The sequence below is a fragment of the Lissotriton vulgaris genome, chromosome 12 (assembly GCF_964263255.1).
Source record: "Lissotriton vulgaris chromosome 12, aLisVul1.2, whole genome shotgun sequence".
Lineage (NCBI taxonomy): Eukaryota > Metazoa > Chordata > Amphibia > Caudata > Salamandridae > Lissotriton > Lissotriton vulgaris.
The window spans coordinates 122288539-122310952 of record NC_141700.1 but is presented as its reverse complement, the minus strand read 5'-3'; the positions used below and the strand labels follow the sequence as shown (position 1 = coordinate 122310952).

The 22414-nt window shown below is 46.8% G+C and overlaps 1 protein-coding gene across 1 annotated transcript; it reads right to left on the bottom strand.

The window, feature by feature from the left end:
* Positions 1-557: 557 nt before the first annotated feature.
* ANGPTL4 (angiopoietin like 4) lies at positions 558-22013 on the bottom strand. The gene is made up of 7 exons (XM_086947500.1): positions 21367-22013; positions 18489-18599; positions 17584-17692; positions 5336-5452; positions 5140-5235; positions 3734-4009; positions 558-2262 (listed from the first exon to the last, which is right to left on the bottom strand). Exons 1-7 carry the CDS (start codon positions 21862-21864, stop codon positions 2087-2089), a joined length of 1383 nt encoding a protein of 460 aa, XP_086803626.1. The 5' UTR covers positions 21865-22013; the 3' UTR covers positions 558-2086.
* Between the last annotated feature and the right edge of the window lie 401 nt (positions 22014-22414).

The window sequence follows — 22414 nt, the reverse complement described above, 5'->3', positions numbered from 1 at the left end:
GAGCGGTGCGGCAGAGAGGATTCGACAGACTACCACAAGGGAAAATTAAATAAATCATTACTTTTCCCCAGTCGTCTGTCGAAATCCTCCCCCACCGCCCCACCACTCTTACCGGCACGGGCCGCGGCTGAGTTCTCCCCCTATATGCACCTTGATGCTATATATCTTCAACATACAGAGTTAGGAATAGCAAACCTATACCTACCGTTACAATATCTTGGTAGTCAAATGTTTGGCTATGATCTTTTTTGTAACAGATATGTATGTCCTGGATATTTACACATACAACCGTCCAAGATAATAGAATCAACAATTACCAGAACATGTTTTGTTATCTGAAGAACAGATCTGCTCTTCCATCATAGGTTACTTTCCTGTGGCTGTGTTAAAACAATTAATTATAAGAATTTATATAAATTCGGTAACTTCAGTCTCATGAGATCCAAAATTCTTCTACCGCCTACGACTTGGTTGCGTTTATTAAAATTCTTCAAACCACTTTACTAGGCAGTTACATCCTAAATCTGAGAGAGGTCTAGATAACATGGAAGACAGACTACTTATCAAGATGTTATTTATTAAAACAATGTTAAAAGAACAGTGGACTTGTACAAAACAGAAAAGAGCACTGAATAACGGAGACTCCATTCAACAGGTAAACAAACATTTATAAATTACAAAAACATTTATTACAGGATTTAAATATTGGAACAAATTTAACAGTAATAGTTAATTACAGAGACATTGTACTCTACAAATTACTATTTACAATTCGTGTGTAGCTGACAAAAGCCATCACACGCTACAGTCAATATGACCTAAATATGGTGCGCTGCTGTTTTGCAGCAGAAGATGATTCTGGCTCATCTCCCTCGTGAGTGGAGCGAGCCCTTGCCTGGTCTCACTCACCGTCCACTCCGTGAGCATCTTTGGGATTAAGTTGTTGTATGGGATATGGAGTACAGAATATCGAGATACCAGATCATTGTTACAAAATATCAAAGACCAAAATATTGTGGACAGAAGTATATATAAGCAAGTATAAATTTACCATGCTTAACTCCACTTATATATACATACATACATACATATATATATATATATATATATATAAAAAAAACACGCTGACTTGCCAAACAGAGACGGCACTCCTCGTAGTGCAGATAAAAGAATTTTATGTCTGCCTAGAAACAAAATTCTTTTATCTGCACTACGAGGAGTCCTGTCTCTGTTTGACAAGTCAGTGCGGAGATTGTTATTATACTTTCGTCTGGGCAAGATACCAGCACCTGGGGCGTTCTGGATGCATGTCGCAAGCGCACCCTTCGGATATATAAGGCGATGGTTCGGGGCGCCCACTAAATAAACCGAAAATTGCACCAATATTGGGTTTGCGTTCGTCATCCTTCTGGTATATATATAATAAATACATATTTAGTTAAGATTAGGAAATGTATACTTCCCTCTCAATATTTTGGTACCGATAATATGGATACAACAAACAAGTATCTGTGGAAACTAAGAAATCGGATAGCCTCAGAACCAATAATTCTTTGCAGTACAGAAATGTAACCAGTGGTTTACAAAATAAAGAAGCTGTGCCAATTTGAAAAGAAACATGTAAAACAGAATAAGTGGCACAAGCTCTTCATTTAACACGTGCCAGTAGCAATAGATTGAATTCCACCGAAAATTCGGTAGCAACAGTCTTCCAAAAAACCTACACATGTGACGTGTAACAGTGGTAATCACTTGTGTGCCTAATGTTGCGACTGTACAAAAGAGTCCGACCTCCATGGACTTCAGCTCCCAAAGCTATGTTGTGGTCCTCAGAACCAGAAGAGCTCGGCCTTGCATTGCTCTGTTGCGTAGAGATAAGAAAGTTCAGAATTCAGGAGTCCTCACTCATTTGACCGGAAAGTTTGCTTGCTACTATCTAGACCTCTCCTCCTGTGAGGGCCTACAACATTTCTTTCCAGGTTGTAAACACCACATTGTTGAGTCCCATGGTGTCCTTTCGGATAATGTGAGATCCCACCTGTGATTGCGACGCAAAAGCTGGCATCGCAAAATCGTTCATTTAGGGTTATACCACTATATCTGCGGGCCGTATTTTTATGCTGGTGGATTTCAGCGGGTAATATCTTCCTTTCCAAGTCTTCCAGAAGATTCCCTGCTTCCGCTCGTGCCGCTGGCGGGGGATGGAGCGAAAGTACCTGCCGTTGAGATTAGCCGGGCCACATGAACTGAACCACCAGCCACCTGCAAGACAAACCACAAGATGGTTTGAGATTAAGAGTTCTCACCAAGTGATGGCCAAATTCTGGAAGTTACAGTACATTTGCCACTATATGTGTACACCACAACAAACCTGGTAAACCACCAAACAATTACAAAAAAAGAAAAATAGAATAGAAAAGAGAGTAAGCTGGGATTTAAACATTTCCTAACCCAGAAACCCAGAAAGCAGCACCTTATCCATCAAATTGTACCTCTTGCGGTTGGTAGTATACTATTATACTTGTCCAGATCTCCTTGTACATTTTTATATTGATCAGTGTATATTTTTTTGGTACTGTTGATATCTCTAGAGGGCTAAATCAGTTTTTAAAAACCTGAAACTATACCCATCCCTTTAGACAGAATGTGACCCAAGGAAGAAGCTGGAGCGGTCTGTCCTTGTGCGGATGGGGGCGCGTGCGGGCTGTACCATCAAGAGGCACATATTGAGTAGGACATCCCAGCTAGTGCTGCAACTATGAGCTCAGATATTTTTCAAAGTGCACGAGGGAATAGCGAAGAGTACACACAACAGCAGGAAAAGAGGCACTAGACATCAGTTTTCAAGAGCACCAAGCTCACTATGAATATGACACAAGTGTGATATCAATCTATAGTAAGTGGGATTTGGGAATACTGAATTAGCATTATGCCTACACGCAAATCACATTTGCATTTGTTTTTACAATGTTTCTGTTACTAGGGCCCAGCAATGTAGCTTATTTTAGCAATGGTTTTGCAACTGGATTATTATGGATGGAAATTTTGCTAACATGGTATCTTGTTCGTCTCAAAAAATGTTATTGTGAGTGTTGTCCGTTGGTGTATTCCAATGAGGCAAAGAAGTAAAAACATTGGGTTTTACATCCAAAAATATGCACAGAGAGCCTTCCCGCTTTGAAGAGATGCTGACATTGCTCAAAGATTCAGTAAACAATGGGGTGACCAAAGAGGCTCAAACTCAAGGAGTGCGGGGGGTACTGATGCTGTGGTATCGGTACTAATATAGAGGGCCTATGGATAATGAAAAACACACCAAATACAGTTCTGGTACTGGACAGCAACATAAAAGGACAAGCATTTTTAGTTCATTAGTACTTCTTGAAACGACACATTATGTTACAAGGCTGGAGAATGAGGAATTCTGAATTTGTAAAATATGAAAATGTTAAGTGTAGAATGAGGATTTACCTGCCTTTAGGTATCAGGACATCACAATCTGCATTGGATTCAGTTTATCTATGGATTTTGAATGCGAAGACATATACTAGCATAGGGAAACTGACTTTTCCCAAGCATACCCGGTCTACTGAGCACCAGGCTTTAGCAATAACCCATGTAATAATCATATGCCTTTGAATCCTGTTCATCCCCTTTATTCAAACGATATGCAACTTCATACAATGCGGGCTTTCATTCAGCTACTACAGAAACCAGTCCCCTCGGTGCTCACCTGAGAGATGCTTAGCACAATTAAGATCTGCTTTCAGGTCCTGATCACGGTCCCGGGTCGAGAAGGGCAGTGGTCGGACATCTCCGATGGCGTTTTCCAGGTCTCCCGATACCACGCCCTGGACCTGCAGCTCATACCCGGAGTCTGGGCCTCCTAGACTGAAGAGTAGCTCGATGGACTTTGTGGTCTCCTCCCAGTCATGAAGTTCAACAAGCATGATGTACCGCCCGTGCCGGGCGATGTCGTACACCTTCTGCAAACCAAGCCAGAATTCACCTGAAAAACAGAATGCAACACAAGTTGAGTACCTAGAGTTTCTACGGTTTGTAGTGTGAGATGAACTTTTTGGACATTTCTTAAAGGCTCCATACGACTAGTTTCGAAACACAGTCTTGAAGCACAGGTCACTTAGCACATAGTCTGTCTGAATCAATTTTTTTATGTATTAAGCTGTATAGCCAAAAACCTTTACTATGTAGCAACTTCAATATCAGGAGGGCCAGAACTGTGACTGACAGTTTTAACACTACGCATTTAGGCATGTGAGAAATTGTTCAGATAGTATACATTCATTAGAAATGCAAAGAGAGCGAACACTGTGAAACTCCCAACACAGGTGGTCAGCTTGCAAAAAGCAATGCACATCAATCACCCAAACAGGCATTCTAAACTGTCTTCTCAAATGTCTGTTTTCAGAATGAGCTTGAGGAATAAGGAACAATACACCATTGCAAGTCAGAAGCTGCCTCAAGCAAACAATATTGCAGGAAAACTATTTTCAGTATATGCTTGAAAATATCATCAATGCCTAGTTTGGGAATATCCCAGAATTCCTTTCCTTGATTTGCATAATTGATATAAACCACAGGCTTTTTAAGAAGTAGTCTATCGGAACTATGCATTTGCCTCGTGTGTAGACTAACTATACTTGTGACATGTTTCTACAAAAGCGACATAAGTGTCAGGGGTTTCTCTGTTCTTTGCAGGCAGGAATGCTACTTGATTAGGCACTCTAAGTCTGTGGGGAGATGAACTACTGTAGGATAACTGAATGAACAAAAAAATGAGTTTTTTCAAGGAAAAACAAATAATAAACTTCTGGGATGGAATTTCATTGCGAAATAGATTATATATTTGGATGATTTCCACTAAACTAGCTGATATAATGTACGAAATAAACATTAATATGTGTGCAAACACTTTTGGGCCTTGCTGATGCATGCCCTTTTCCCATCCAATCATTCCTATAGATTGTACTAAGAAGAAAAGGAAAAGAAATCAGCATTGTTGTCCTAACTCCCAAACTCACCAACAAGACTGTTTGCTCTTGGACAATTTACTTCTCCCTCTGGGTCTCAACCAGTTTTTTGTTTTTTAGGAAGAAGTAGATGTGTGAGGGTACGTACCAGTGAGATTCCCAAATCCATGGTTATAAGCTTCCCAGACGCGGTCAAAGTCTTCAGAGCCATCAATGCGCCTCTGGACCACGGTCCATCCTGCATCTGGGTAGACAGAAAGGTATTGTCAGTCGATTTTCTCAACATTATGCAGCCTTCATGATCCTACATTTGAAGATGTTTGAGCACTTCTTGAGGCACTGACCTGCTGTTATTTCGCAGAAAACTTGAATGGGCTCTGAAGATCCCAGAGGCAGAATTTGGAATGTGCCGCTTGACTCCTTTCCTTCTAGGAAGACTTGGTTGCAGTCAGTCGGAAAGTCTGGGGAAAGAATAATTGGCATTTATTCCACTGCACAATTATGAGTAGTGACTTTTCCTTAGAAGTGTGCTGACAAGACACAACCACATGAAAGTTAATGCTGGACAGTATAGCGAGGTTCTCAACATAAGCTCCAGAGGGCAAGAGCCAGGCCAGATCTCACACCCACAGGATACATATTTGGATACCACAGGAACGAAAAAAGCTTGTGAACACAGTCAGGAAATATCCTGAAAATCACCAGATTTGGGTGCAACCCTCCTACTCACAGCGCGCACCTGCAAGTACTGGTATCTGCAGAGGTCTCTGGCACTATGATATATTCAAAGTCCTAGATCTGAAGGTTATTTTGTGTATGCTACAGACAGACAAGAAAACCATGTTGTGAGGAATCACTTTAAAATGTGGGCGTTGTTGGGGCACAAGGCTGAACAACTTTACATTGTGTTATGGGCATGCTCGAGCTCAGTTAGATAGCAGTGGTTTCTATTTAGCACTTCTGTTGCCACAAGCTTACTGAAACCTAAAAATTTTTTAAACATCTTTGAGCACCAATAGCGCGGTAATTTAGCAGATTAAAAAATATCAAAATCATGGGGAGGATGCTTGGGCTTGCTTTGCACCAGTGTCGCCAAACATGCGGGGTTTGGAGTAAATTCTGCTTCAGACAAATCCAAGAAACTACAAGAATGTTCTTAAAACATATCATGGGCCATGCAACAATAGCCTATTTATCACATACTGCTCGATAAGTGAAATAGCAGTCTTAAGCATAGTGTGGGTTTGCCGTATAGCTAACTTGTGGCACTTTGTGAATTATGCTATATTGCGGTCCCATGTGAGATGGTGGGTTATGCAGCGCAGTTGACCTACCGCACATAACAATGTATGCAATATAACCACAGTGCTGCAAACCATGGGGTCTTGTTCTACTGAACTGGGGGTGAGACCGGGGTCATGTAAACCCTGTAGTTAGTGCACCCTGTGGTTAGTGCAGTCCTTGCGCAGTGCATGCATGTAGTCCAATCTGAGCTCTTTGTCAGTGTACAGACAGCTAAACGTGGCCATGGACAGAAAATCAATGACTGTTTTGCAAAACCTTGGACTTCGGTCCACCTGTATGTGCCAACACGACAGGGCGAGTTGTACAGCTAAAGCGCAGCTCTGGGCCTCAAACAAACATTCCTACAAGAGCGCAGTGTTACGAAACTCGAATCACAAGCGCAGGAATGTGCCAGGAGGCACCAGTGAACTTTACCCTACTTCATACTTAACCATAGCTGTAAATATTTGTGAAGATAAACAGATCCCCTACTCTGCAGGTACTCTGTGCACATCTCTGGGCAGTGCCACAATCACCAAGCCAAGAGAATGTCAACATGTCACTCAGTAATTGCACATTTAATACTACCACGCTGTGCTTGCAAACTAGAGATTGTAATCTGTTCTATAGTGTTGAATCACTATTGCCTAACTTACAGTGTATTCGAAGAAATCTGTGTTTAGAAGGTAAATTCAGTTTCTTCGAAGCATGCACATTTGGGAGAGATTCTGAGTACCAACTGTTCTATAGCAAAGAACCACAAAGCCACTTAGTGCCTGAGTAAAATGTGCTTTTGTACCGAGTGCCAAGTGTTTTTTTTTCACATTTTGTCCAGAGTATCCGTGTTTCCCTACATTTTGCATCTGGTATCGGGTGTTCGAGTTCCATTATAATGTGGGTGTTAAAAAAATAGTTATAGTTTTTTAGTCCGTTTTGTGTGCGTTAATATCCTGCTTTTTACATGTTTCACCAGGGGTTACTATTAGTTAAAAGCCTGGGTTAAAAATTGAAAGCCCAATGTGTGCCCATCTGGTAATGGTACTGTGTCTACCGGTTATCCACTAGATGTTAGGTCGGGTCTGTTTCAATTACAAAAAATTGCAGTTTTTTAGCTTGTGGTATTTATATAGGAGACATCCCTGACTGTTGTACATTGTGAGGTCTATTGCAAGAAGACCACTTCGACCTGCCTTTTTAACAGAAACACTTCAGCGTCTATAGTTACTGGATCACGGAACGTTTTTTCACTTGGAGATCTGTGGACATTGACATCCCCAAGCTAAATATACCACCACATAAAATCCGCAAATAAAACAAATTTTGTGTAATTCGCAAGTTTAGAGTTTGGTGCTGAGTACATATATGAATTTCCAGCAAATAGGGTAAAACGGTGGCCACAATGTCTTGACTTTTAAGATATTCAGTAACATTACAATAGTTGTTTGCGTCAAAATTGCATAACTACACCAAGAGCACAAATGCTCAAACAGGTTTCGAAATTCGTGTGAAAAAATGTATTACCAATCCATATCTTCTGAAGGTGCAGGAGAGCGGATTTTGCTAGAACCTGACCAGCACATTTCCTTTTATTTGTCTTTCATTTGTTTACCGATTTTCGCTTTGTTTCAGGTTCTTGGCAGCAGTGCACATTTCGAGTTGTTTTTTGTGTATACTGTAGCAGTTTTATCTGGAGCAGAAGTTTCAGGTGACCCTCCGGGGAAAGGGCTGCCAGCCAGGCAAATACTGGGAGCCAACATCCATGTTGGCATAACTGAGCCACTGTGGGCGCCCAAACAAGTCAACATAGTCAAGGCTCGGGTCAGATAAATGGAAAACATGTTTTCTGTTTTCTAGTACCCAGGTAGGCCACGTTCCCATCTATATGTCTCTTTACCTGCAGTGCACCTTACATTACAGCCTCGTCAGTAGCCTGGTTTAGTGCACGACAGCATGCAGGAATCACCAACTCACCAGGTAAAGAATGGGTAGTAGTGGGAAGCACATCTTTAATATATGGTGGTGGCTGTTTATGACATGAATCCTATTAAATAATGTCTTCGACCCAACCCAAAAGAACGACGTATGTGTTCTCTCAAGCTCCTCTGCAAAAGGGAACTGGATGCAAAAGGGATGTGGTGGTAAGAAGCATGCATAGGATGGTGAAGAATGGTGAGGCATAGTCAAAAGCATTAAAAAATGGCAAAATAAAAATCTCATGGTATTATTATTCTTCTTCGCCTTAACTTAACTGATGCATAAGACATTGGGTAAGATTAAAAAAACAAGAATGTATCTCCATCGAGGCTGAGGAATGTTTGGCCGCAGGAAGACCACCTCATCCCAGGTCCTTATGGAAACTGTCTCTAGCCATAAACTTTTCATCTAAAATGAACTGCTTTCTGGTGCGTTAGCTTCAATTGGTTCAATAGAAGCAAAACAAGGGCAGTTGGTAGTCGCCGGAAGGTCCAGGACTGGAAACTGTGTGTCTGATGTTCGAGATCGGCTGGTACCCCTAGATGGCCGCTCTGCTCCCGGGGAACTCACATTACAATCACTGTCCTCAAGATGGCTTTGTGTCACAATGACAGCATGTCAGAAATTGAGCCCCATTGTTGACGGCACAGGGGCCCCAGCCTTTATGCCAATATCACACTTTAATTGCACAAAGTAGCGTGCAACTGGAAAGCAGTGATCATTAGTGCAGCATGTGCAGGGGCACCGGCTCCCAAGCAGGCCAGTGGCCCATGTTCGACATTTATTACCATCTTTTACAGCACCACCATCTTTTTGAGGCGAGTCTGTCGAGCTACTGACTATGCTCACGCTCTACCTGCTTTCAAGAGGCAGGCCGACAGATGGCCAACTGGTCCCCAACTCAACCTACTTTTTAAGAACAAATCAGTAAAAGGAGTGACTCTCTCAATGCACTCCTTACCTTTCAGAAAAGTTCATGAGATTTGGGATCGACTTGGACAGGCCAGGCTTCCAGAGGTAAACCGAACATACAACAGACCCTGCCACAGTCGCACTGAACTTAAAATGTAGGACTAGCGCGTGACTGACTCAAGGACCGTCACAGGTGCTCCTTACAGACGCACTTCACAAGTGTCCGGCTGTCTTCACCACTACCCTGTCTTTCTCAGGCCTCAACATCACATGTGACTCTACCCCATACCCACCAGCCTTTCAGTGGCAAGTTGGCGAGGCGGCCAATTAAACCTCTACCTTACCAGTCTTTTTGAAGCCACTGGCCCGGTTCCACCACTTCTGCTTTTCAAGATAACCCACCATTTTTAATAGGTTTAAGGTAATATCGCTAGAAACTGCTTAACGTTTCGAAAGCCGGGCATCATAGGACCCGGATCCCCCAGCATGCTCCCCGCTCCCTCCTTGTAACCTGACGACCCACACGAGAATCAACAACAGAGATTTGTGTGGGTGTAAAAACGGCCATGTTTAATATTTTGACATTTCATAAACATGACAAGGCATTTCAAAATTCATTACATACAGTTATCAACACAATTTTATTCTTGACTTCCTGATCTTCTTCCGCCAGATTAAGATTCTAATCCACCAGCACTAAGGGGGCTTCCGGCTCCCCCCTTCCATGCCGTGCATCCACGCGAGGCGAAACCCACCTGCGAACCCAAGAGGAGTGAGCCCCCAACCTCTGATCCTTGTCCGCCTTCACCAGGGGCCCACCCTCCGACCACCAGGCTAACCAGGAACCCAGGAGGCTCGTAACCTGTCGCCCTAGCCTCCCAAGCCGGGGCCCTATTTCACAGCGGAGAGCTTACCGTCTCCCCCCTCAGTGCTAGCCTAGGGAGTACGCAAGGCGGACTCCCGTCCATTCCGTCGGTCAATTGTACTGTCCCAAGGTCTTTCTACCGCAATACGCCACTACAATCCACTGAGCTAAAGGGACGGGTGGGTGGGAGTTTAAAATTAAACAAAGGGGATGTAGGAGGGGGACGCTTCTGGGAGGCCGCCACGATCCAGTGCCACAGAGGAAGGAGAGGCCGGGGTCCCTGCCCCTGGCGCCTAAATAGGTCACCAGGCTCCGCCCTCTGTTGCACCGGAAGTGCGTCCTCCTGCCCCGGAAGAGATAAGCGGCCGGTCGCCCATTGGGGCAGACCGGCCGCCCCTATCTAAATCAGGTAGGGGGCGGGGGCCGGGGGGCCGGGCCCTAAGGGCGCGCTTGCCGATGCTCAGCTCGCGCTTGGCATTCAGACAGTATTATTTACGGTTCGAATGTGCGTTTCGGTGCAATTCTGCTTTATGGCACGGATAATTCACGTGTTTGAGGCTTGGTCTCATACAGTTATGGACATGAATCGCACGTAAAAAAAGTATTTAAAAAAAACTATGCAGAATAAATAGAACTTCTAGGTGTGGGACTGTTGTATCTGTGCTTATGATTCTTTAAGTAGCTCGTGTATTGCATTCTGTCATGTCTTCCACATTCCAGGTTCTTTTCCAGATGCGTTGCAGTTGGTCTTTGTTCCTTGACCTGACAGCATTGCATCTGGATCCTCTTGATTTCTGTGGGTTATTTACTTATGAACTTAATTATGATAATAAACCCTTCCTGATTAATTCTACTTTGGTTTATGTTGTCTGAATTACAACAGGGACAGAACACATCTGCCTTCATCTGGACCCAGAGAGGGTCTTGACAATATGGCGCCCTAGAGAGGCTTTATCTGCCAGGCACGGCGCTTGGCGAGACTTCAGAGGGAGATGGAAAAACAAAAACAGATTAAATTGAGCTTTTCGCTTCGGAGGGTAACCTTGCTTCCCGTGGTCCGCCCAAGGCCCTGCTGTGCCCCAGAGGGGAACGGATTCCGCCGCAAAAAGAAACAAAGTAGAAAAAAAAACCCAGGAGGAAAACATGAACTTTCACCTAGATCGGCGGCTCCTCCAAGACACTGTCCTAGTGCACTAGCCCTATCAGTGTGAATAGCAGCTCGACTGAGTGCCCACTGGCCTTCTCATCGGAGCTTGTTCTAGAGGGCCCCCCTTCAGAGCTTGTTCTAGAGCCCCCTTCAGTTTGTTCTAAAGGCCCCCCTTCAGAGCGTGTTCTAGAGCCCCCTTGAGAGCTTGTTCTAGAGCCCCCTTCAGTTTGTTCTAAAGGCCCCCCTTCAGGGCGTGTTCTAGAGCCCCCTTCAGAGCTTGTTCTAGAGCCCCCTTCAGTTTGTTCTAAAGGCCCCCCTTCAGAGCGTGTTCTAGAGCCCCCTTCAGAGCTTGTCCTAGAGCTCCCTTCAGAGGTTATTCTAGAGGGTCCCCCCTTCAGAGCTTATTCTAGAACCTCCACTCTCATCTATCGAGTCTACAGATCAATACAGTCTAGGCTGAGTCTAGAGCACAGCGGAACCTAAATCGGTCTCTTAAGTACCGAGCCCAGCGATGCCCTCCAGAGCCGCCTAGATACGCCCAGCCTAGCCACCGCGCCTAGAGCCGCTCCTGCCTCTTTGCAGTGCTGAGTCTATCTCCCGAGCAGAGCATAGACTCTAGAGCCGCCTCTTGTTAAACCTATAACCGCATTCCTTGTGTGCGGAATCTACAGCTGCCTATCTCCAGAGATGCCTCTTACTTGCTGAATCTACGAATGCATTCCTTCTATGCAGAGTCTAGAGCTGCGCCCCCACAAACCCCAGTTTCAATCTGCCTTTCCTAAGTACTCAGTCTCAGACACCTCTGCTTAGGAGAATCCAGAGCCACCCCTCCCAAGTGCAGAATTTAAAGCCGCCCCCACTCAGTTCTGCGTCTAGAGCTGCCTCCCTTGGTAATGACATTGGAGATGGGGTCCTCCCGGCTGAGAGCCTGGCCCATCTTCTCAGTGCTGAGTCTAGAGACAAGTTTTCTCCATCTCGAGTCTAGAGCTACCCCTCCGGTGTGGGTCTGTGGCTGCCCCTCTTCGGCGAGGAGTGATGCCCCCTCCCCCACCCCCCCCCCCCCGGTTCTGAACATGGAGAGGCCCGCTTTTACAGCCAGGATCTTCCTTTTTTTTTTAGTTCTGAGCTAAGATCCCAGCCTCCCTAGCTAAGAGTCCAGCGTTGCATGGCCGCTGGGTCAGGTCTAGGGAAGTAGACGCACTGATGGGACTAGAGCTGCTGCTTTAAAGTTCTACGCCTTGGGTTGACACGTCTTGAGGCCAAATCTGGCTAAAGCGACCTCATCTTAGTGCGGAGTCTAGAACGGCATGTCTTTGGCCCCGAGTCTAGAGCTGCGTCGGTGCCAAGTCTAGAGCAGAGTCTCCCGTTACCTGTTATCAAAGCTGACTCAAAGTGCCAAGTCTGGCCTCGACTCTTCTCGGTGTCGAGGCAGTTTCCCCTCAGAGGTTTCTAGAGCCGCCTTAGTTTGGTGCCAAGTCTAAAGATATATGTCCTCACTGATGGATCTGCGCCTCCTTCAGCTGATTCTAGAGCTGGCCATGGCAGTGCCAATGTAGGACAGTCTAACCTCAGTTCCCAAGTTTAGAGAAACGTCTCCTCGGTGCGGAGTCAAGAGCAGCACCCACTCCTGCCTGGAGCCACCCTGCCTTAGTGCGGATTCTGCAGAATCTTGAACCTGCCCTGTGCCAGGTATTAAAGAGCCGGTCTTCAGTGCTGAATCTAGAACTCCTGTCCTTAAAGCTGAACCAGCAGCAGCTGCCCGAGCCTGGGCGCATCCCTCCTCTTTGTATCTAGTGCCTTCGCTGCTGTCTGAAGCCCAGACCACATCTAGCTCAGCTCAGGCTCTTCATCAGCCCGTGCGCAGTCTTACATCAGCCTTGCTCTTACATCAGCCGTCGCCGCAGTTCACGCTAAGTCTCTCGATGGAAGTAGGGGAAAGGTTACGAGTGTGTGGGAAGTCTGGGGCGGGCGGAGGGAGGGCTGGCTCTTGACACCATACTGAGCTCATTAATCCAAACAGGGCTCTGCCTGTCTGAAAAAAAATCACCTTTCACCCACATTCTCTGAAAAACAATCCCCTCCAGGGTGGAGGAAAAACAAAGGGCCTTTTTTTTTTACGTATTTCAGTGCGAGTCAGTCTTCAACTTTCACCCAGTTGGCAGGGCCCGCGCTGAGGCTGCACCAGTCCCAGGGAATAATTGGAAACATTCAATGCGCCCGATCGGCACTCCACGCTCTGGGCTTGGTAGCGCCGAGGTTGCAGTGACCTGGGCGAGGCGCTTACCTGGGCACCTGCTACCTATGACGCACGCAGCGGAGTCCTTGGGGCGAGTTACATGACGAATATACACTGACGGGCCAACTGGATCTCCAAAAGTCAGCACACGTATGATGGAGAAGCGAGAGCCCTCTGAACAGGACACCTTGAATGGTGACATGTTACTGGGTGCCTCATGCGTCCCAGTGTCCTTCACTTTGGTTCTGTGGCACGAGGGGAAGTGATCAGAGCACTAGCATGCCTAATGGTGGTCATGGTTCTGGTCATACATGTGTAGTGACATGGACCACTGGGTGCTGTTCATCTGATGATGGATGGTAGTACGTGGGGCTGGTCACGCACCCTAGGGGCAGTCATGTTTCACGTCTGGTGACATGGGCGCTTGTTTATTGTGCGCACACGTTGGATAGAAGTGCTCACTAGGACACAGAGGATGTTTACATGGCTGCCTGCAGGGTAAATTAAATGATGGATCGTGGCTGGTGTGCGCTGGCAGTGTACAGGGAAACATGTTGTGTACATACACACAAGGGTAAAATGTGTGCTTTTCTACGGCGCGAGTTCTACTGAAAGGAGTGTTCGCTCTGTTTGATGCTTGTGATAGCTTTGTTACCGCTAACAACATATGTTGTGGTTCACCACAGCATCAATAAGTTTCACACGCCTGTAAATTACCTGGTTTCTGTCGTTATATTTTGTCTGGACCTGGGCGTTGGATACTGTGGCTCGCCAGCCCCTGTATTACCGAGCCCTAATGAAGTTTGAGATTCAACAATGAAAGACACACTTCCGAAGTGTTCAAAGATTCTAAAAAAATGAAACATACAAGAACTTTGTTTTTCCAATGAGACACGTTTCAAGGAAAAATAACTACGTCGATGCACCTCACTTCCCACGCGCGCTTTGTTTTATTCCTGGGCGTGATGGAATAATTATCACATAGTTATCACCACTCCTTTTTCACTGGAATCTGATCACAACTTCTTTATAATTGGAATCTGACTACTTCACACCTTCCACTGTTTCCTTATAATTAAAGATGACTCAATTGTTATTGAATTTAAAAGGAAAAGTACACTGGTGAATTTTGTCTGACACTAATCTCGAAATGTATCCAGATTGGAAAAGAGGATTTCACCAAACCAGACTGCAAAGTGCAAAAGACTTTCCAGCCTACACGAAGGTTATTTATACCTGACAAAATGTCCCCCTATTTGTGGCCCAAACCCATGAAAGATATGTGTGCGACTGAATTATCTTTGTAAATTACATAAACCTATTTCTTTTTCATTAGAATCCTTAATGTCAGTCTTCTGAATCTGATTGTAAAAATTATCCAAGGCAGCTCAAATTGTTTCAAGTGCCTTAAGAAGTCCTCTTCTAAAATATTACTATACAATGTCTGATCCAACATCTTCGAAGGAAGGTAGCATTCTCTGTCCTTGTCCACACTGTTGATCGTTTATTCTTCTATACACACCCATCTGCTTATCGCAATGAATAGCAGTTTCCTCTATTCTGCTCTGATCATCTCACTCCCTAATGCAACCATCTACAGATCCTCGGCTCCACCAGCCCCTACCGAGCACCACCTCACACCCACCCTCTGAAGATCTGGTCTCCTCTTGCTACTCCCACCAACCCAGCTTCCATTTCCATCTCTCATCACATCCCCTCATCTTCCGCTGCCATCACATTGCCTGATCTCGAAACTGACCATACATCACCCCGATTCACACTACTTCTTCTGGCACCTCATGTCCGCAGGAGCGGGTTCGACATAGGCAGGACTGACACAGACACTACATGGTTGGGAGGTGATGTTGCACCTTGTGGGAGGGAGGGCCCCAACATCCAGATAGCAAGAGAAGTAGCAACTTTATACAGCAAGACCAGGGCTATCCCATAATCAGCAAGCGCATTGACACCCCCTGAAGGTGAGGAGCGGTGACACCTAGAGGACAGTAATAGCAACACACAATGGGAAGGAACATCAGTGACACCCTGTGGGCATAAGGAGCACTGACACCCCATGGCTGTCACCCACAGAGGCACACGCTGGTAGCTTGTGGGAATGCCAGCACTTGGGCAGAGGCACCCAATGTGTACCCAAGGCAGGAACCAGTGGCAGTGACAGCAATACGAGGGTCATTAGAGACTCAAACAGATGTTTTCCAGTTATCTTGATGTCAAGGGCCACAAATGTTTTCCACAGTCAGGAAAGGATACACTAGAGTGGTACAGTTAATGGTACATGAACAGTCAGTTGTCACTAGTGGTAGGGAAAACAGAATGAAGACGGGGCTGTAGATACCTGAAAGTGATTTAAAGTTGCCTAAACCTCATTAGGCTGTAGTTTATACCAGATGGTTAAGGTGAAGGGCTCATAGTAAAAAGAGTAGGATTAATGGGTGCTATATCAAATGATAATAGACAAAGTCTGAATAACAGATGTAGCAAAGTTCCCCCTCGCTGCATTGATGGCATGCTTGAAGGACTTGCATGGAAGTTATTTCCTTGAATGAGGTTCAGTCAGCACACAAGGCTGTGCGTCCTGGCCGCCTACAGCAATGAGTAAGACTTCACCTCTCCCCTAGCTGGCGTCGAGCCAGAGTGTACAGTGCGCAGGGACACTCAGGGCTTGCACTGGAAGTGATTTAGCCGCTCCATGGAGCAGGCCCACAAGCTCTTCTTCAACTTTCACCCACTTGGCTCCGGGCCCACTGAAGGCCGCGCACAAAGCTGCTATTGTGAGTTCACAGCCGTCCTGCGCATGTACTTGGTTCCCATCTTCACCACTGTGTGAGGGTCCGTCCTAAATGATACCCAGAAATGACTATACTGTTTAATGCATTCCCACATCCCATACAATCCCCCCTGCTTAATGCATTTCAGAGAGTTCTGGATCCCTCCATCCAATCTCAAAAGAGCTTCTTTAAATTAGAAAATTGTGTGTACGGATCAGTGAGAGTTGGTGCAGTCGTTAGTCCTAGATCAAGTGTATGCACAGTTTTGATTCTCTGCCAAACAATTTACGAGAATAAGATCAGGTGAACCCCTATTCTGTAAATATTCCGAGGTTCCGATTGGTGTTATGGCTGCTCTTGTCTTATATTGAAATTTGGCAAAAATGAGCAGAGATATGGCACGGTTCACAAACCAGAGTAGATGGCATGTGGGATCAGGCATCTCTCGAGCAAGGGTGGGTGGATAGGGGTAGGGGGGAGGGGGGTGGGGGGTGGGGTTAATGATCTATTTTTTTATTAAGACTTCCTGTATTTTTAACATGTGACATATGTGACATGAATCCCGCATGAGAGTCCTGGTGACCAGCAGCATCCCTCATCAGCCCAGGAGGGGTGTTACCAGTTTTTTGATGGAGCACCTAGAACACCTAACTCCCACTCTACAGATTATTAGAACATTAAAAATGTGGGTGCGCCGTTGAAAACAATGGAGTGCTACGGGCTTCTAATGGCCTGTAGAAGACCGGAGCTCCAACATTCTAATGTTTCTTCACCGCTGTTGCTGTGAACAAAGGCCTCACGGAGCCTGAGGGGATTTCAACTTCCTCGAGCTCGTGAGCCCTTTGTTTTACAAATTAGAACATTCGCCCTCTAAGGGCGGAATGTTCTAATAGCCATAGAGCCTTCCATAACGGGCTAAACCGGCCATTAAAGTCCTGCTCCCTTGTTAAAGGACCTCGCCTTCGGCTCGTGCCTTAAACGCAGGAGTGGGCCTTTAATGGCCGGTAGAGCCCGCTACGGTGGGCTTTAAGGCTACATTTGAGGCTAAAATGTTTGAGGTGGAGTCTGCTACCTGGTTACTGATCAAGCTGGAGGTTTCATTTTCACATTTCAAAGCACTGAAAGTTGAAGCATGGCTCCAAAAGTAGCAAGAACTTTCAAATAAAATGTCTGTACACTCCATGAGAAACCAGTAACACTTGGGAGATTCCTTCAGTGTTGGAGCCAAAGTGTTTGAATGTACCTGGAAGGTGCCAATGAACTAGATCTTCTGATCAGACATTGTACATGTATATGTTTGCATTTTATGGGTAGATTTGAAGCATTATTCTATAACAGACATTCTGTGCTTGCATGAAGCTTAGCTGTCTTCAGGCTGTACTCACTTGAAGTTTTGGCTGCTACATTGCTGGCGTTCTCCCTTTCAGAAACATCTTGGGACTTCTTCCTCAGGGCGGACCTCCATTTCGGGCTCACGGTCTTGTTGTCTTGAATCTGGAATGAAAGTAAGATGTTGGACAATGGAATTATAAGCCTGAAACAACACTACCAAACAACAATTGATCAACAGTTTTTCACGCGTCATGGGGCAAAAATGCTTGATTCATTAGAACACCTAGAGGTGTTTCAGCAGCTGTTTGAGAACACCAAGTTAAGCTATAAGAAGATCAAGGCCTACTTTAACTACATTTGTTCTACAATTATGAGAAGATCATTAGGTAATTTATGCTCCTTCCACATTTCGAAGGAGATGAAATGTGGGCATTTACCTCGAAGGTTTGAGGTCAATGGCGGCTTAGAGCCATGATTTATACAGCTCCAGATCTTATGTTTGCAGTCATCTCTTCCTGTTAGCTGGGATCAAACTCCTTGTTTGTGCTCATAACAAGCCCTTGCCGCTTGTGGCACCTTGGCCCTATTACAGCCTACACTCACACTGGGCCCTGGTCAGCGCTTGTACAAGGCCATGGTTAGCATCTGCACCCAGCCATGACCAGCACTCACACCCTGGGTCTGGTCAGAGCTCGTACTCAGCCATAGCCAGGTCTCGCACACAGCCACGGTCAGCGCTCCCACCCAACACTCATTGCGCTTGTGCCAAGGCCTGTGCTTGCACCCAGCCCCTGGTCACAGGTTGCACTCTGCCACTGGCATCATTTTGCACCCAGAGCCAGGCTGGTACTCCGACTCTGTCCCACACTCAAATCCAGGCACTACCTGCATCTATCGCTATCCACAAGCTGGCGGCCCAGCTCCCAGACCGCTGCTGCAGCTATTCGCAAGCACTCACCTTACTTTGCAGGCTCTTGATCTGTAGGTTCTGCTTGTCCAGCTTGTACTGCTGCAGTTTAATCTTCTCCATCAGCTCGTCGATGCGCTTGTTCTGAGCATCCATTAGTGTCTGCAGCGGGGAATAAAAATAATATTGAGAGATTAAGAGAAAGTTCATGGTTTATCCTCTGAACTGTAAGAGAGATTATATGAATGGCCCGGGTGGCACACTTTGCCACTCTCTTGTAGGCCAAATTACCCAGGGTCACATAATGGCTTTTTCAGACTAGAGCCTTCAGAATAATAACACAGATGGCCTGAGACAGTACCAGAGCTCGGTGAGACAGAGAACATCATAAAATATACATGACGGAAAAAGTTCTTCGGAGACCGAGGTCTTTTGTTGGCTTATACTGCGGTATAATTTATAATTTAGAATGAGGAGTATGGCAGACAATTAGGAACCACTCCCATTTAACAAAATGATATATTTGAAACGTATTCAGTGTCCGACAAAACTGCACTCTTCACACGTGGCTTAGGGCAGACATGTCACACAGGTCACAATCGGACCGTCGGTGTCTGCCTGGAGAAAGCTTAACACGTGCCCTGTCCCGGGGCCTGAACCTTCAAACAGCGGCCGCGCGCCGGGACTGACGAGCTCCGAGCGTCGGAGCACGTACGGCGCGCCGCAGGCGTCACTGCGCCGGCCCGTGCCAGGCCTCGAGCCGGCTGGAGAGCGGCCAGCTCCCTCTTACTGTACTTACAGTGAGGCCAGCGGCGGGGCCTCGGCGGCGCACGCACATCCGCTCCCACAGCTCGCTGTCGGCTAGCCCATGCTGCACTCACCCCAGTGGGGGACTACTCAGCTCACCCCGCTCCGTGCGGGCACTCAAGCCACCTCACAGTGGGAGACTCCTGCTCAATCTGGGAGGCTCCAGTCCCCAGCATCACTTTACTGCGGGAGATTACCGGTAGTAGCCCTCTGTAGCTCACTGTATGATGCACAGTTCTGACAATTTCTAAAAATCTGAGTACCAACAATGCTGATCCGCCACCCTCTATACATTGGCAGCATGAACTATACACGAGCATGCCCCCGAGATATTCCATATATGGTGGCACAATATGGTCCAATAAAGCACTGAACATGCCTCCCATGACTCCTACCTCCCTAAACACCCCTTGGGGTGTACATGGTATACCTTTACACGCAGAACCAACAAGCCAAGCAGAAAGTGTCCATCGCCTCACACTATAGGGGTGTTCTGTGGTCCTCATAAATATACACATGCCTCGTCGCGGCAAACGCCTATAGCTCCCAGACTCTTCTGTGCCTCCTGTGAGCATAACATCTAAATGTGACCCATACCATACACTGCTGGTTATCTGTGCCCATTCCATACACATTTATTAACACATATGAATTTCACCTGCACCACCCCTTCAACTCAGTGTCTTTAAAATCCTCACCATGCAAAACACAAGTGCTCTAAGCACCTCATCAATACCTAACACATTCTATGGCCACAAGTGTTCTAACCCACTAAACACGCCACTCCTGAGAGTGCTTAATTTGTAAAAAAAAAAACGTAGTGCCGGGGCCCTCGACAGGAGGACACTAAATCTTGCACCATCCGATGCCCCTGGCTGCACTGCCAATGACAGCACCAACTCACTAATAGTCATCACACTCTTAAAAGTGTGACAACTCATACTATTACAGACCCCCAAAGCAATAAGAATGGCTTAGGAGGCAAATACTAATACTTGGAAATGTAAATAGAAATAATAACCAGAAGTTGTTGTGATCGTACCTAAATGGGCAGGCAGCATTACCATGTGGCTGACAGTCATAAGCCCCGGTGCTGGCAATTAAGTGACGGTGCTGAGCACCGGAAAGCACCAGCACAAATTAAGCACGTTATACTTCCTTTGCAACATATACACACACACACAGATGTTCTAACATGCTTATGATATACCGCACAGCTGCTTTACAGCTCATAACCATACATCACAGGTATTCCAAGTCACTCACCATACATACACCACACCGCTGTTCTCTGTTCACTGGAATGGAATGGAATGGAATGGATGGAATGGAAATAGATTTATTGAGCGCGATTGCTGCCCGGGGGCGTCCAAGCTCTGGGGGTAAGAATCAAAAGGACAGGTGGCGTGACACATTAGAGCTCGGAGGCTTGGGTGAATAGTAAAGTCTTCAGTTTTTTCACTGGGCTGGTGTTTTAACTCTAATGCCCTTCACATCAACTTCAAATGTGCCCAGTGCTTCTAACAATACTCCACCACTTGTGCCCTAACGATACACCACACAAGGGATTCAAGTCCACGGTGGTCCTGGAACCCTTACCACGCATCGCAAGGTTCTCTAAATCGCATGATTTATATCATAAACATATTATACCTACCCTCACCCTGCCATAACTCAGACTGGGGTTCAATGTCCACAGGTGTTCTAAGCCCCTTAGCATGCATTGCACCCTTGAACTTGGGCCACCGGTGTAAGTATAATATAGAAGACAGCTTCACCTCACTGTGCTATGTAGCACGGGTGTTGTAGCCTTCTTACCATGACCCTCACGGGACTTCTATGCCACCTGTCATGTGTCATCCACTATTAGTGTTCTATGACATAAGGTTCGACAACCCCCCTCCCCAATTCCAGAAAACAGGCAAGTGTTGTGCGCCCCTCACCCTGCCCCGCAAGTACAAAGTGACATACGGGTAACTCACACCCCTAAGCAAGTGCCAATGCCAGGTATTTTGCGCACCTTACCATGCCCAGTAGGTATTCCATGACCACAGGTCCTTCACACCCCCGTCCCAACCCCTCCATCACACAGGTGTTCTAGTACCCACCATTTGAAACTCACCTGCACCACGCGCACCTCGGCGTCTCCCTCCGCGCCTCGCGGCCGCTCCAGGTGCTGCACGCGCTCTTCGATGCTCTCCACCTTGCGGTCCAGGCGCGCGGCGCCACGGCTCACCTCCGCCAGCGCGCCCTGCAGGCTGCGCGAGCCGTTGCCCGCCTCTTCCTGGCGGGCCTCGAGCCCCTGCACGCGCCCTCGCAGCGCCTCGGTCTCGAGCTCCGCCCGCCGGGCCCCGCGAGCCAGCGCGGTCAGGGTGAGGTTGTGCGCACTCAGCCGCCCGCCCAGCTCGCGCAGCTGGCCCTTGGTGCGGTCCACGTGCTCCTTCAGCCCGTGACCCAGCTGCAGCAGCCCGTGCGCGATCACGTTCACCTCGTCCCACGAGGCCATCGGCACCTTGCGCTCCTTGCCGGGGGGAGGCTTGCGCTCGGACACGAAGCCCCCGGCCTCGCCCGCCAGCAGGGCGGCGCAGAGCGCCAGGGCAGCCAGAGGGACAGACGGCATGGTGGCACCGCTGGAAGGGGGTCCTCCAAATATGTCAGGGAGTTAAGCTGAGTGCGGGTCTGTGCAAGTGAGGGCTCTGCTCGAAGCTTTTGATCTATGAGGAGTGAGAGACAGAGCTGCTCGGCTCCAGAAACTCGTGCTAAACGAAGCGAAAATGTTTGCTTTTCAGCCTGTGGGAGCTTCTCTCTTTTTATATCACCGAGTTAGCTTGCAGCCCCTTCCCCTCCCCTGCTTTACATACAGCCGCCCTCTGCAGGTCCAGGGGGGAGGGCAGAGGGAGGGCCCTGCCTGCCAAGCGCGGGCTCGGGTTTCACCTTTGCACAGAAGCATCAAGTGAGTCTGGTGCAAATCCGGGGAGTTTCTGTCGCTACAGCGTGTTTGTGACACAGGTTGGGCTTTTTGTTTGGAGAGTCGGACTTTCTGACAAACGTGGGGGCCTTCGTGAACATTTTTAAACCACCCAGATTTTTGTGAGAAATTCTTCTTTTTCCCAGTTCTTTGATGCAGTCTGAGCTAATCCGGTAGAAGCATTGCATCACCCTTGATGCTG